General features: G+C 31.6%; 1 protein-coding gene across 1 annotated transcript in view; it reads right to left on the bottom strand.

Moving 5' to 3' along the window:
- LOC106459807 (S-phase kinase-associated protein 2-like) overlaps positions 1–13,084 on the bottom strand; it is a 27,725-nt gene extending 14,641 nt beyond the window's left edge. The window contains exons 1-4 of the mRNA XM_013919469.2: positions 13,024–13,084; positions 11,532–11,793; positions 4,123–4,258; positions 2,933–3,041 (exon numbers count right to left, since the gene is read on the bottom strand). Coding sequence (XP_013774923.1) covers positions 2,933–3,041; positions 4,123–4,258; positions 11,532–11,759 — 473 coding nt within the window. The 5' untranslated portion in view covers positions 11,760–11,793; positions 13,024–13,084. The remainder of the gene's footprint in view (positions 1–2,932; positions 3,042–4,122; positions 4,259–11,531; positions 11,794–13,023) is intronic.
- Positions 13,085–17,381: the final 4,297 nt, after the last annotated feature.

Raw genomic sequence — 17,381 nt, 5'->3', positions numbered from 1 at the left:
GACATATATATATATATATATATACACACACACACACACAGAGGAAAATCTAATCTTTATAATGCTTTTCAATTTGTATGTCAGTAGGTAACATACTCACAAAAATTTTCTTTTTTGACATTTTAAAAATAAAAAAGGACAGCAAAAAAACATGTCACGTGTGTGTATCGTTACATGAAAATCCTTTCCAATGTTTTTGGCATGTATCCCTCTTCATGTATTGAAAGCCAACAATAAGCACAGAGCCATCATTTATTCTGTAAATGCAAATTGTTCCCAGACTTTAGATCAGTTATTTCTAAGTAATTGGTGATTTGTTTGTGTTCATCTGTGTGATTTGTCAGTGATTCTTAAACACTTTCCTGAACAACTTTTTGTCTGGGTTTGTTTATTATACTAGAATTCTCTAATTAATCATAATTTGATAATTTAATTGCCCATATAAAATGGTAATCAGCTTGATGGTCAAATGCAAAATATAATCAACTGCAATATCACATGATCAGTAAAGTTTGCATGTGTAAACAAATTGGGTGTTTAAGAAACGTGTAGAGTGATCTTAGTAAGTAGCCACTCACTGCTTACAGTCGACACTAATGATGAAACCCATTTAATACATCAAAGGTAAGATTTATTTAACTTCAAAATAAACCAGAACAGAATGAAATATTCAGACCAAAAATGATCCAGTATATCACAAATTAATGATATATATAAATGTACATTTATACATACACACAAAGTACAATTTTAGAGAGGAACTAGACCACCAGTGACCCGTTGGGTCACCCACTATTCAGAGGTTATGAAGAATTCAAGCTAATTTCTATACTGCACCGAAATGAAGGTTTATTTTGAGATAATTTAATTAAATATTTCAATCCTTTTGTGTTATTCATAATTCAAGAAAAGATATTAGATTGTTGATAGGGAGTAAAAGAAAAGACCATTTCATTTTTCAAAAAAGTTAAGTCAAAGTTTTCAGGTATTGTGATGAACAAACCTTACTCACAGTTGATTCAAAACGCCTGTAAATAAGAAATAACAGATAATAGTAATGTTATTAATGGTTTATTAGAACGTAATTGCTATCAAAAATCCCAAAAAAGCTATTTCAGAAAAACATTTCATACCTACTTGCTCAAATTACAGCAAGAAACAGCAAAACTTGATAATTGATACACTACAAAATTCACAGCAAATGATTTTTCGACTGAGAAAATTTTCTCATTTCCTTACCTACCATAACCAAGGCACATTATTGAGAAATTCTTCAAGATCTTGTTTTTGTCACCTTATGCCTTTTAATGAAGATGGGAACATTGACATGGAAATATATTTGAACAAAAAAAGTTTCGTAAAGAGTGCGAACAATAGTGTGATGTAAAATTACTCATGCTATAAATGTTCATAAAATGACCCCAAAAAATAGCGCTAACTCGGTAACCCGTAGCCAGATTTTAACGAAACTTGTTTTATTCTGTTTCTATTTTCATTTCAGTGGTATGTCTTCTTACAAATATGGCACTATTGTGTGTCGTTTTTGCTGTATTTAATTACAGACAAGCAAACAATTTCAGAGTTTTAGTAGTATATATACAAGATAGATAGATGTATGCAATACTTTCATATTTCAGCACAACACCTACATGCTACATTCAATGGAATGTTTGTTTCTAATTAATGCTTCACAAAGCAAAAAACCTTTTGAAAATTACATTACAGTGTCAAATCAATTTTCAATGATCAACGCAGTTGGCAAAAGTATTTTAATTTAACTATGGTTTACATATCACACACTGTACGTTACATTAGCTTGTATGTTGTTTAATAATAAATATCTTAAAGTTGTTGCGCTTACGTTGCCATCTTTTGATGAAATAGGAAAATAGATTTGAACGAAGAAGTTTTGTAAACGGGGCGAATGGTAGCGTGATATAAAATTACTCATACTAGAAATTTTCATAAAAGTGACTCGAAAAACGGCGTTAACTCGGTAACCTGTGGCCCGATTTTAACTAAACTTGTTTTATTCTGTTTCTATTCTCATATTGTACACCATTTTTGCTGTATTTAATTACAGACAAGCAAACAAACAAACAATCTCAGAGTTTTTGTAGTATATAGATAACTGGAATAGTAGTATTCCAAGGAGTTTTTGGGATATCTCACATCAACAGTAATCCACCAAACAGCAGATTAAAAACCATGCATACAAAAACAGAGAATCAATTAAAGGTTGGCACTCAAGTCCACAATATATACACACAACTACACATTCACTGTACATGGCCAATTGTGTACTTGTTAGTTTTCCCTTAAAAACATTTGATCCTCTCTTCTTTATGTATTTTTGTACTTTGTTAAAAATTTACCTTTTTTTTCTTTTCTCTTGGTTTGTGGTGCTGATAATATCCCCCCCTTATAAATGTTGTAGATCTGATAGATGTGACAGTTATACATATATAGTAACCACTAGTGGCAAAAAAAACCACCCAATAAATCACAAAATAACTTATGAACAAAAAACACAAAGAACAGGTAAATAGTCTATAACTAACATAAATCATTAAAACACATCCAATATACCAAAATACACAGAGTTTAATATTTCTACTAAATTCATGAAATAATAACACTTTATAGTATTCCACATATATTGTATCCTAATGGTATGATTCTGTAAATAATAACACATTATAGTATTCCACATATATTGTATCCTAATGGTATGATTCTGTAAATAATACCTTATAGTATTCCACATATATTGTATCCTAATGGTACAATTCTGAAAATAATAACACTTTATAGTATTTTACATATATTGTATCCTAATGGTATGATTCTGTAATCATTCTTTATGCAACTACCTTCTCACTTGAAAGAGTGCATTAGCTTACAATAGTTTAAATGAAGCAAGTTTACTTACGCAAGTCCCTTCCATCGTTTACTGACTTGAGCACATCTAGCCAGTGCATACTTTGGAAGCCACTTGAAAATCTGCAGAATGATTTCATCCGATATTTGTGAAAAATGATCTGTGGTGAGATAAATAGTAAAACTTTTATGAAAGAAATACACTGGTATAACAATTGCTTTTATATTTAAGAAAATTTATAATTGTACTACAGCCTGTTCAGTAACCAAAAAAAACTAAAACAAACAAATATTAGAAATTTAAAAGAAAAAAGATTTATGGATAATACCAATGTTGGTTTCATAAAGATGACACTCAGCAAAATATAGAGTTAAGGAGTTATTAATTTATTAAGGTACATAAAAACTAATTCCTACACATACCAACTAAGCTGGATACATTTATCTAGCAAAAACATAAACTATGTTACAGTAAACACTTATCAGTGAATACAAATTGGTGATGGTGAATGATAGGTCATTGTTCCTCCTAATAAGTAACAGTAATATTCTTCTTTTATAGAAAATAACATTTTTCAGTATTTTGTTATGTTTGTAACATTATGTTTACTCCTGAGAAATTTCAATGCCTTAACTGATCCTGAGAGGCTATGTTCAATTTCAGTCCTTTAGGACATTACCCTCAAATCATTTCCTCACAATCTTTTCCATTCCAGTTCTAAAAAATGTCATTACCAGTTTTCTCAAAGCAGCACTCTATATTATGATTTACACTTTTCTTTTGCTTTACAAACCAATAATATTTAATAAGTCATTACTCTAATCTTCACATAAACGGACTCACATTCTGAGAAAATATATACTGTTACGACAGCGGAGGTCAAGTGACGCTAGTAACACTTCATTAACTTCTATAAAAATTATGTCCCTTCGTGAAGCCTTGAGCATTTACTAGATTTTTGGTATTCTTGTATATAAGACTGCCAAGAAGTGACAGCAACAATGTAATTGAATTGCAGACAGATATAGAGACGACAATTGAGTCAAGAGCGTGAATCGTTCGTTCATTGTGAATTATAGCGTTTGTTTAAGGTATATCATGACTGTGGAAATCAAGTGTATTGCAAAGTTGTATTGAGAAAGAATAAACTAGTTTTATTTAAGAAAGGACTTATATCGCTAAAGTTTCTTCGGAAAGAATTTTTACGGAAAATTAACTAATGACCAGAGGTGTAACAATACCTTTCCCCAAGGAGCCTTCTTGTCTACTACGACGAAACAAAACAAAGTCATCTGCAACTCTACTAAATGGTGAACTTAAGGAAGTGTTAACTTGTTGGTTATTGATTGAGGAATGAGCTACTGGAGCACGTGGGGCCTATATAATAATAAACAATAAACTTTTATTCATCAAATAAAATAATATTCATATGTATTTAAATCAGAGGACTTTCTTTAAAAGTATTATACAAATATGCCAGGATAATTAATCTGTAAAAACTTAAGTTCTAAGGTTAAATAACCCATAAATTGTAGAAGATATTACTCTTTTTCAATTACTAAAATATGTTAAAAGCAACTAATTAACTGTAAACCATCACTACTTATGCAATTTCAGTTTTGTACAAATGGCAGGTAGTAACAAGTAATTAGAGCAAATGTTAATAATACTTCTACAAATGTTAATACTTCTAAAACATGTTAATCATCAAACATGCACAATACAATATGCACTTGCAACCCAGTTGAGACCATAAAATGAGAAACTTAAATACATTACCCTATTCTATTGGTATAAAAACATTTCAAAACATGTGTAAATATAGAAATACTAATTGAGTGCTACATAAATATCTTGAGGTATCTAATTAAGACTTAACTGTTTCCCAATTACTTTGGCAAAAATAAAAAGTTAATTTTCTTGTTCCAAATATGTGTGCACAGCTGTTCCTAATTTTGAACTAATAGACCAGAAGGCTGGTGGTTAGTCAACAGCATCCATTTCAAACTCTTGGGCTACTCTCATCTGACCAAATGATCTAGTGGTAATGGTGTCAGACTGTGAATCAGGGATCCTTGTCCTGTTGTCAAGGGTTTGTGCTCAGCACTTATGGCTATGTTTGATTATAAATAAAAAACAAAAAAGTATATTACTACAATAAATTTTTCTGTGTAATACAACAAGGTTTTACAGGATATAGCACCATCTATTGTTTTTGTATTATTCTCTAAACAAAAATAATTTTAAACTTTCACAAAAAGATATATAACAATGACTTTAGAAACATCAGAAAAAAATGAGATAAAAATATCAGCAAATACAATGTACTGGGGTTGGGGAGGGAGGAATCTTTATTTATAAAGGTTTCATTGTTACTCTATTCAATTCTTGTATGCTACCAGTTGAATCATTTTGCCATGTGTTTAGAGGAGTTAAGGCAGAGTTGATTGAAATGGATTTAAAGTTGTTATGGACCACAATAGATTGAGAGTGTAGGGGTGGATGATGAGGGCCTCAGTACAGAGACCAAAATTTCATCAATTTCTACATTCTAAATGATTAAAATTAGTAAAATCAATCAATATTTCTTTTACCCTTAAAAAGATTAGGAATAACAGTTTCTTACTTTTTAACTTGTGAAAAAAAAATTTTCTTTCTTGTTGTAAATGTGATGTATTTTGTCTTGCTTCTATTGTGTTTCTTCCAATGATTTAAAGTATTTGATAATGTTCTTGTTGAAACAGGCTTCACAAGTTAGTGTCAGCATAATTGAACAAACCTGAATTAAATCACTATAAAACTTTCATATTCTGTAATAATAAGCAAGTATAAAGTGTTTGCACGTTGAAAAAGAAATGCAAATAATTGTTAATTTGTTCCCAAACACTTCATTGACTTTTACAACAATAACCTATTTTGAAAACATAACTGAGAAAGAGCACAGGAATTAAAAGCACCATTTTAACTATCCCACTTAATCAATCAATCCAGTTTCACCCTCAATTAGGTAAATAAGTGGCAAACTAAATACAACAAATAACAGAATACATGTTGCAGTTATAGGTTTCTGTCACATGAACAAGACATGCACTACATTTTGGAATACAAAAACAGCAGCTTGCAAGTAGAATGGATGTATTGTTCATACATCAATAACAAATATTTTCAAATTACAAAATAAAGATAACAACCACTATAATATGTTCAGAATATTTTACAGGAGATCTGCTGTTTGGTATTCTAATAATCCACATCATCAAAAATATTGATTTCCTTAACAGGTTTGCTTTAAAAACTTGTATCGTTAGGATTACCCATGTAAAATGATTTTAGGATACATGATTTGTTGAAACCTTGGAAAACTACCCGAGGGCTATCTGCACTAGCTATTCCTAATTTTAAAGTGATAGCCCAGAAAGAAGTGAAGCATTTTACATGAATTACAAATGTTTAGGTGGATGGAAAAATACAATTTTCGTGAATATTCGTGTATGACACACATGCATGTCAAGCGAAGAAAGGACATACACACCAGCAAACGTATAATGCAACCTAGATCGAGACAATTCACCAAATAAGGAAATGAAAACGTCAAAGTAAATACTGAGATGCATTCCAAGCTACAATATGTGAAGTAGAAACCAGCATTTGTCTTAGTTACACTAAGCAGATGTGATCATAGCGGAAAGAAAGGCTACAGAAAGTTTTATTATCAACACTAACTACAAGAAGTGAGTTCTATAAAAAAACTAACTAGTGGAACTTTGATCAGAAGAAAAGAGGAGATGTACATGCAAATATGGCACTGTTTAACAGCTTTTGACTATAACCAATTATCATTTTAGTTCTCGTTTTAGAATGATAAACATTAGAATTAAACCAATTAAATAGAGGATGTACTTGCAGAGTAAGCATGTAGTGCTAGTCAAATCATTGTATGGACAAACAAATTTTAATAAAAAGTAATGTTGTTAGACCAAAAATAAGTTCTCTGAGGACAACCTAGATGGCACTGGAATCCACACAACTTACCAGAAGAATGGCTGTAACACAATCTATTGAGAATTTAAAACTTGCAACTTCTACATAATAATTGCTAACATCTCTAGTCTAACAGTGTAATTAGGAAATAATGTGTAATGTGTAATAAGATTATGTTAAAAGAGAACTTATTAATAGATTTAATAACATTTACTGAAGAAGGAATAGCTTTGTTGAGATATTCTAGAAGTGTTAACCAGAATACATAAACTAAACTATGTCTGGACATTTGTCTTGTAATGCTCTGAGTGATAATTTGTTTACTTTAGTATCAGATCTAATGCATATTATTGAAGGTTAAATCAACAAACAGTTGCTCCCTCAGAAAGAAGAGTTTAATGCCGTGATGTAGAAATCTTTCAAGACAGTTTTAGTGCTGTAGACTTGAATGAATATTTGAATTAAAGTATTGTATGATATACTGTATCTCAGTCTCTGAGTCAATTCTTTATTCTACCTGTAAACTTCCTCAAGTTGGTGACCTGTGTGCTACCCTCACAACTGCATAACTTAGATTTTTATAAATTCATTTGTAACTAGTGTTAAAGTCAAACCTCAAATGACTAGCCTACATGGCCTCCCATTACAGAAGTCAGCTAGTGAATATCACACATGGCTGACTCTTGGCTACTCGTTACTAACAAATAGTGGGGTTAGTCATTGCATTCTAATTATAAAAAATAGGGAAACAGTCATAATTTATTTTCTAGGTGTTAAAAATATATATTTATGCAAATATTCACATACCACTTACAACCAGATTAAACATATGTGAAGATACCAGTTGTGGCCTCTTTCTGTTAATATAAAATATTGCCAGAACTTGGCAATGATCAATTATAAATCGTGTTAACCTGCAACTGCAAATACAGTTAATGTTTTAACCCTAAAACTGTGAGTCACTCTTACAGAAATCATCATGTTTTGGTGGCAAATTTGAGCATGAGAAACTCCATTAGATCAATTTCTCATATAAAGCTTTGCATGAATTTAGGGTTCAATATTTTGCTTTGAAAAATGCAATGGAACTCCTAAAATATTGTTTTGGTACTGATGAAGTCTTCTAAAAGCAAGACTCTTTTTGCTCTAGGCCATTACACTGTGACCTTGATTTGCACTATACAAAAAGTTTACAACACATTCATGACATCTAAAACACTGGATATTTAGTAGGAAAAATAGTAAACTTTCTTTCTTCAACTATTTTCCATGGCTTTCATTAGTTGAAAATCTGCTCAATCATATCTAAGTCTGCCAATCACTAAGCAATCTAAGAAATAAAGTAATTATAATGAGAAGCACAAAGTATTTTATTCATACTGTTCCTTCTCCTTCACTGTTTTCTTTCAATTGGATTCTAATGTTTCATGGCCAACTGCTCTTTCTGATCAATTTAAATTCAACAGGAACCCCCATCATGATTACATCCACAATGTTTATTTACATTTAATGCAAAAATCACACATTTCAACCTTACACTTGGAACTGAGACTAAAATAAGCATACGTTTCAGACATTCTCCCGGTGCACGTTGACTAGTTTAAAAAAAACACATCTTATATATACAAATTCCTTTGCAAAAGGCAATGGACTTTAATCAAAATCTAAATATAAATGGGGAAAAAATCAATTTCAAATAAAAATTTCTGCACAAGAATTTAACTGTTGGGCAGAAAATTTATATTATTACAAAGCTCAATACTAAATCATGGGTTTCCCATAACTTTTTTTCCAGTGGGTGAATGGGGGATTTGTTTCTTATCAATAACACTTGCAAGCCTATGTTAGCATTAGTCAGTAGCAGTCTGTGGGTGGGAGGTTTGTTTCTTATCAATGACACTTGCATATGTAAGCCATACATTAGCAAACGAAAGAGGCTATGAATATAAACTTTTAGTATCACAATCAGGAGTTTTTTTCAGCACCAGGTTTAATTTTACATGGCAATCAAAATGCTATGCTCATGTAAATTATCACTGATAGCAACGTTAAAGGTTTTTATCATTTGCCTGATATTATGATGACCAAAACAGCCACTAATTTGTGTACAATCAACTCTGTGATTTGATACAATATAGTTTCTTCCTCTGCACTTCACAACAACCCTTCAAGCAAGGTTAATTATCCAACCACTTTAAAAGGTACTGTACTGTCTGAACAATATTCAGAAGGCACAACACAATATGATTGCAGACCTAATAGATAAAACAAACACCATTTACAGCATCACATGTGAATGTAGATTTCAGTTCATTGGAGAAACAATAAGATCAGCAAAAATTATAATTCAGAAACATAACAGACACACTAGACTCTGTAACCCTGATCTATCTGCAAAAGCCATCATGCCAGAGAAGCAGACTACATAATAAATTTGAAATAATAGTAAAATAATAGGATATGAACCACACAAGAAAAAGAAAGAAACCACCTACATCTATCTAACTGATATAACAATCAGTGTACCTAGCACAGAAGCCATCAAAACTTGGATAACCAATACAGAAATAGTCATTCTTATGACTTTCCTGAAAACAGCAGCAAATTAGCTGCCAAAATGCAAATAACAACTAACTATACTATCCTGATGGAGTCATAAACCAAAATGTTTCTTCTTCTAGATGTAAGTAATTATTACTTTACAATTTATAAAAATATTGAAACTGCCCTAATCAAAGAAATTCCAGGCATTACCACTACTCTGTTAGTTATAACTTATAAATTTAAGTACTGTTACTAACTTACTATTTATTTAAAAGTTATTTAAAGTTTCCATAGATAGATATATGAATGTTAAGGACTACATTTGGTTTGGTTGCTTTGATGGGTGGTGGTACAATATAGGAATATATCATAAATTTATTCTTTTCTTCAGTATTAATGATTTTTAATTCTGAATTCATTCTTTGTTCCAAATATGTGCAGGTTTCACACAACATGTAGTCAAGAAAACTATTAAGATTACCTTTATTTCCTTCATTCTCAAAGTTAGATTTATCTTGTTACTGTCTGTGGAGAACATTGCAACATACAATCTTGTTTCAAGATGTTAAGAGCAATGTCCTTCACTGATTGTACAGGTAATTTCTAGAGAACATGTCCCCATAAATGTGGAATGGGAATGATGAGCTAATTGCTAGCACAGTTGTGTTAGATAAACACAAGGTTTCTTTTAGATAGTTAGGCTGATTCTTAGCCTCATCCAAGCTTGACCTGATCTTGAGTGAAGAAGCGACAGTCCATCATAAAAATGTAGGTACACTGTTTTTAAGTTCTAATAAAGATTGTGTTCATTGTTTACTACTTTGTGGGTCCAATCCATTCATTCTTTAGCTTAAACTCAACCAGTATAAATTCAGTACTGTTTTGTAGTATCATATGTTGTTTGAATCTCCCATTAAGCAGACCTATCAAAAAATCTCAAATTTCTCATCAGGATTCACCAAAGTGGTAAAGGGCTAAAACTAAATGGCCATAAAACTTTGTTCATCATTATGATATTGAATTACACTGTCAAAGCATGATGATAAAATGGCTCTTTATTGCGAAAAAACAACACTGAAGCGAAGAGCTTGAATAACTTCAAACAATACCCTCTTTTTTTTTCAAATAACTTGCCAATTTTGTTTTGAATTTTATGATAAGTTTTGCTAATGTTTTGAAAATGTACTGTTCTTCGCTGCAGTTAAAATTTCTAAAATGTCATTAGCTTTCTGCAACTTTTATACTAACTTGAGTTATCCTTACATATATTTTTAAAATATACTCCAAATGTCTTAAATATAGGTCACTGTTTCTAGTTTAATTTCTTTCAAATATTCATTCTTTAAATCTAACATTAAACACAGTTGACTGTTTAACAATGTATGACAACTGTGTCTTTTTTTTAAATTTGGTTACAAACTTTTTCAAGGTTGTTATAAATGTAATCATAAAAGAAGCACTTTTGACAGTTACCAATTCCGTTTGGATCTACAGGCTGTTTTTGTTTTGTAAAAAATAACGTATGTTTACTGTAGTGTTTATTTGATGTATTCATCTTGAATTAGTTTTATATCTGTGCAAGTTTGTTTACATAGACAAGCTTATTAAGAGTTATATCTTTTCACATACATAACCTGATGTTGTAAGTAATTGTAGTTTCAATTTCTTAAACCTTTCTCAGAAACTTGTATTATTTCAACAATGCATCAATATGGTTAGTGGTTTGAAATTATAGATGGCACCATGTTTTTTGAACTGCTCACTGACAAAAATGCTGCAACAGGACTCCATAGTTGGATGGAAAAAATCCTGTACTAAAAACTCCTCTAGCATGGAACCATAACCAAAAATTAATTTAGTTTTATGAAGTTCAGTGGTGTATCTGAGATGTAATTTTTACGTATGACATTAATTACTGGATGATGATGATGACAATGATGAAAAAGCAAGCAACTGGAGGGAATGTCACAACTGCCATTATACAAGTAATATGTATATTAAACAAAAATACTTATATTTACTATATCTGATAAACACATGAAAATAACAATGGTGGATGATAACAAGGACTAACATTTTAACTGCTTTACAGAAATTTAATAGGAAAGTTCAAAACATCAATTACCTTACAAGAAGCCCTCTGTTGTGCATTAGTAACATTTTGAGGAGTTGACTCTGGTTCATGACAGCTGTCAAGAGAAAGGTCATCTTCCAACATGCTCACTCCCATATCTTGTAAAATTTCAACTGCATGAGCTGTACTAACATCCCATATAACAGGTTGGTTAATACACAGAGATTTCCTTGACTGTTGGTCTGTTGTGTTACTACCTTTGTTGTCAGAGCAGTCCATCGGTAAATTGGACAAATCATCATTCTTCCGTTTCCTTTGCAAAGATATGTTTATGCATTACTAAATACATAATAAGCTATGTGAACAATGTGCCATTTCAATAAGCTCATGATTATTTATGATAATGACAAGTTACAACAAATTACTATTAACCTTGTTCACATGTTAAGATACTGTTGTTGTCTCACAACTTAGTAATGGAATAATTTATTACATTAAACATTACATTTTGTTCCAAGTTACAACTTACAATTTAGCATACTTTAGTTTTTAATACAAACTTCTTTAATGAAACAATGTGACTGCTTTACCATATTCTAGTTTAAGTATTTAAGTGAGCCTGATTTATCATTCAAATGTTAATACTTGGTAATAGTAGTAAAAATGGTGTAAGCGTTTTAAACTAGTAGGATTTTTAATTAAACTCCAAAAGGTTTTCTTAGCTAAAACCAGAAGTCAAATGCATATTTCTACCATTACTCTGTATTGAGAATTGTTGTAATCAGTGAAACTTAAATTTTAAACATAATAAATCCTGATAATTATTGATTTTCCATCAAATTTTTGCAGCTTAAGTAAAAAAAAATTAGACATATTCTATAAGTCATAGGATGTTAGAAAAAGTTGCTAATACTAAGAAATATCACAGCTAGAATCTTTTGTATTGTCCTGGTAGTCTTACCTTAAGCAAAATACATAAAACTTGATTTTAAAGTACTTTTACTTTTCAAAGCAAATATCTTACTATTTCTCAGGACTCCAATCACAACAAAAACAAACACGTTTCCTTTACTGCAGTTTCTATTCAAATAAGGTTAACACTACCCGCAGTATTAATATTATTACTACTAGTATTATTTGTCAAAATGATATATTAATCATGATACAAAGCATTTAAAGTTTACACTTAAATCATACAAATAATTTTAAAATGCGTTTTTATAAATTACAGTACAATTTAGCTTCATTGTGAAACAAACACATATATATTCACACCTTCTTTGCTTTTCTCACGCCTCATGATAGCATTAGTAAATAGAAGATGCAAAACATCAACACTAGTAGCATTAACAGGCTAACCATTAACTTCGTAATATCAAATAACCATAGGTACAACGGAAATTTGAGTTGAGTGAGATTGTAACGATTTTAGTTCTAAGAGAGTTCCGAACTCTTTCACTGTAGACAATGCTTATTTCATTTTATATTACTACCGATACTAAATTTTATATAAAATAGAAAACACCTAATATTATATACACACCTTGGATGTTTCTTTTCGAAAGAGATATTAGTAGAATAAAAAGTTTTACTTTTTAACTTACGCGCCATTTCAACAACAGCGCACCCTAGTAATATACATGTCGAGTGACAAAAAATATTATTCATTGTTTACTTTTTTCTCCTTAGTTAATAGCATACAATTTTTCAACACAGAACTTTTTGTTGCACCTCATAAACATATACTTTTTGTACATTATAATATTAAAGATAATAATTAAAAAGTATGACACTACAGTGTATATTTTTCCGTAAAGTGTGATTTCATATTTACAAGTCACCATTTCTTGGAATAGTTTTCATTAGAAAAATGTATGCTAACAATTTCGATTTAATCAATCTATTCTTTTTTATCAAGGGCAGTATCACCCTCTTCACGGTGGGTGGGTTGGTGAGGGTTAGACAAAAAAAAAGTGAGTGAACTACATTTTATATCTATGCAATTGTGGGTGGGTATTCGTATTGTAGTATTTAGGAAGTGACCAGGTTTAACAGTAAGTACTTTTTCGTTTTGTGCGGGGGCTACAGGCTATAAAACCATTTTGGGGTGGCTTCATCCTCCAAAAGCCCCTTTGCTTTTTATGAATATAAATACACCACTCTTTTACCAAAGAAACTCTTATAGATATTTTTGAAAGTTATACATCATCTAGAGACAGCTCATGTGAAGTTTGGACGACTTTCATTAAACCTCTGCATTAAACTATTCTCTTGTGCATTTTAACTACTTACTAAGGGCTTAGAGAACTAAGGTATGTTTTATTATTAAGTACACATCTACACAATGGGCTATCCATGCTATACACACAACAGGTATCGAAACCAGACTTTTAGCGTAATAAATTCTCAGAGTTACCGCTCAGCCACTTGAGAGGACAGGGAAAGTAATAGAAATAAATGCAGATGATTAATGAGCACCAACAAGAGTCAACGAAACATTACTACTTACAGACAACCAATATGTAAAAAAAAGGACTAATTAAGAAGTAAGAACTACTGTTTACCTTCATTTCATCCCTAATCTTAGTGAAAAGCTAAAATGTACAGCCAAAATGTTTAACGATAAGATCCTGTAGAACTCTTAAATCAATTTATTACACACGAAACTGAAACCATCCAAAGAAAAATAATATAAAGAAATAACAACAATTACACTATTTACGAGACTGATGTTCGAGCACCAAGGCATATGTTGTACAAACACATAAACATTTTGAAGCTAAACTTGAAAACAGCTCTAAATTGTTAGGAACACAAGAAAAATAAATTACTCAACATCCTTTGGAAACAGACATATTATCTACTCAGATAATTATAAATTTCTAGATAGTGACAGGTTATGAAACCCTCTTTAAAAAATATAGAGAGAGAAACATTTTACATCAACATTGCGAAAACTGGCATTATCAGAAGAAATACGGGCTTGGAAAGAAGTAATATTTGGCTAGTTGAATATTAAGTGACAATCTCAGGTGGTTTATGCCTATTGGGGGGCCAGCTTTCTTGCGGGGGTAGGAAAGAGTTCTTTTAGTGATATTACTAGTCATTTTCTGGCTGTACCTTTCCGAATAAGATTAACTAACCTTCAAATCCAAATAAATTTTTGACGACTCTCTGACATTTAGGCTAATTCTGTAAGCTGTTACATGGAGAAGATTGTAAGAACTGGATCTCTCTCATACCATACAAACAATCCATGTCGTAGCTGATATATATATCTAAAAACTTCACACCAGTAAGTGTAGAATGTGCCTTCATTCGTGTATTTTTTCTAAATTTCCCTGTAGCTAATTTTATCAAAGTTAACTGGTTGTTGCAATGTCGTAAACATGTTCTCATTCTTTTAAACAGGCAAAGGTTGCATGCTGCAACTAAAATATAAAACTGGTATATACGCGTTTCTCTATAAACCCTCTAATAAGGTTACCGCAAAATGTGATACAGAAACCTGTACCGCCTGGCTTGGGATGGTTTACAAATGTATTTCGACTAGTAATCAAAATATCTAGCTTTTGGATTGTGGGATACCACAACCAGGCTTCGTTCTGACTATAAAAATAAGGATATTTCTATGATTCTCTCTATTGTTTATCGGGTGTCGTTAAATCCTGCTGTTATGTCTCCATTCGTTAATTAACTTTCCGTAACTTCGTTCCGACGAAACTTTAGCGACACAAATCCTTACTTAATAAAACTGGTTTATTATTTCTGAATACAACTTTACGATACACTTATTTTCAACAATCACGCTAAAACAAACGCTATATCAACGAACGTCAACAATACTTCTGACTGCAGTTCAATTACTCACTATCTACACACACATTATTGTCACGTTGTCACCCTCTTTTATATACCAGACTACCCTATATCTAGTAAATGCTAGAGCATTCGCCAAAGTACAGGATAGTTCTAGAAAGTAGAGGGCGTGAGAATAGTCACGTGATCTCGATGACGCAACACTGCCCTCGATCCTAGCAGCCAAACAGTAATCACACAAATCGAAAGCTAACCAATAAGTTATTTCTACATACACACAGTGTTGTGAATAAAGATTGTTTTTATTTGTTCACTTGTGTTTACTTGATTTTTCTTTGGCGTTTAAGTTTGATTTATCTTTGTTTAACAGTTCTGAACCCACATTTTGCACATACCTTAAACTTATCTGTCGGATATTAGGATACCTGAATACCACACCTACACAAATGTATAACTTAAATTTGGGTAAGAGAAGTCAGTCAAAACTTTATCACTCCTTGGTTTTTTTTCGTACATTCTGTTCTGAAATTCTACTCACCAGTTCTTTTCAAAAGTGCAGATCCTGTATCAGAGAAAGAATTTTACAGTTGATGTTTGCTGCTCAATTTGATTTCTTATCAGTAAATTCATCTTCTAAAGCTTTTATGTATTATATATTAAATATGTAAATAAGGTTCAACATAAAACTTTGTAAATGAGTGTAAAAGTTAGCGTTTTCTACTGAAATAAAGCAGTAAAAGTAATCTTTAGTTTGAGCATTCCAATTTTTATTAATTATCTCAATCTATTTATTTTAACATTTCTCACACTTCTGAATAAATGAAAGACAATTTAATGGCTACTTTGTTCAATTATTCAGTCGGTACAACAGCAAACCCTCTAGAGGTGTTTTGTGATACCTTAGATCAGTATTCTTTAGTGGTCAATCCATGACCTCTTTAGTTTATTGTTCAAGATAATGCTGGGCTTTGTTCCACGTCATGAAAAAAATCTGGTACGATTGTGTCCTAGAAGGTTGTAGAGTTGGCTCCATTGCCAATATATTGTCGACAGGTAAATCTGCTCATAGATGTATACATGTATATTTATACGTAGTGATTTCCTCCACATACACAAAATATAATTTAACTACCACCAAAGCTGTTATATTTAAAGATGTTGCACTGAGCATACTGTCCACCCCTGGTTCTCAAACCCGTTGATCATTGGTGTATAGATAAAACCTTGAATCTGGCATTGCTGATAATTCTCGGGACCTTGGAAATAGTCTGAAGAAACTCTGCATTGGTAGAACAGTTCTTTTTTATCTTGTACTGTGCTTATGAAATCTGTTTCTGACCAATTAGTCACTAAAAATTAATATAGGTGCTATCCTGAAATCCATAATGAATCCACGAGCATTGGAATGACAAATCATAATACTACGTTGTATACATGGATCTCCTAAACTTTGGAGATAGATGATTTAAAAAATGAAGTACTTTATTCATCTATATAAACTGTTCAATGTTCTCAAATGAAACATATAATGATCAAATATAAGATAATGTATTGTCACCATAAGCATAGGCACCAGCTGCATTATTGCTGCGAGTGCTGCTACACCAAGCATCCCTAACTATTTGGAAAAGTTGGCACTAATAATCATGTCTAGCATATTTAATTCTTAAAAATTTACGAGTGAAAGCAAAGAAGAATATGTTATAATATGTCTACTATACTACATCTCCCATATCCAGTGCCAACGAGGCCTTTCGCCCAATGCTGTTGTTATTTTGTTATTAAGCACAAAGTTACACAAAGGGCTATCTGTGCTCTGACCACCACAGATATCGAAACCCCGGTTTCTTGTGGTATAAGTCCGCAGACATACCACTGTGCCACTTGAGGGCTCGCTCAATGCAAGGGCTCATCATATTAGCTGGAATATGATAGACATAATAGTGGTATACATACTATTTATATTGTTACGACAGCGGAAGTCACGAGATTCTGGGAGCATGCACACTGGAGTTTCTAGAAGGATCATGAATTATCGAGGAACTCCGCGAATGTCCTAGTGTTTGCCAGGCGCCTTCTTTT

Source organism: Limulus polyphemus, unplaced genomic scaffold, assembly GCF_000517525.1.
Source record: "Limulus polyphemus unplaced genomic scaffold, Limulus_polyphemus-2.1.2 Scaffold663, whole genome shotgun sequence".
NCBI classification, from domain to species: Eukaryota; Metazoa; Arthropoda; class Merostomata; order Xiphosura; family Limulidae; genus Limulus; species Limulus polyphemus.
The sequence above is the reverse complement of the archived record's forward strand: the minus strand, read 5'-3'. Positions and strand labels throughout refer to the sequence as shown.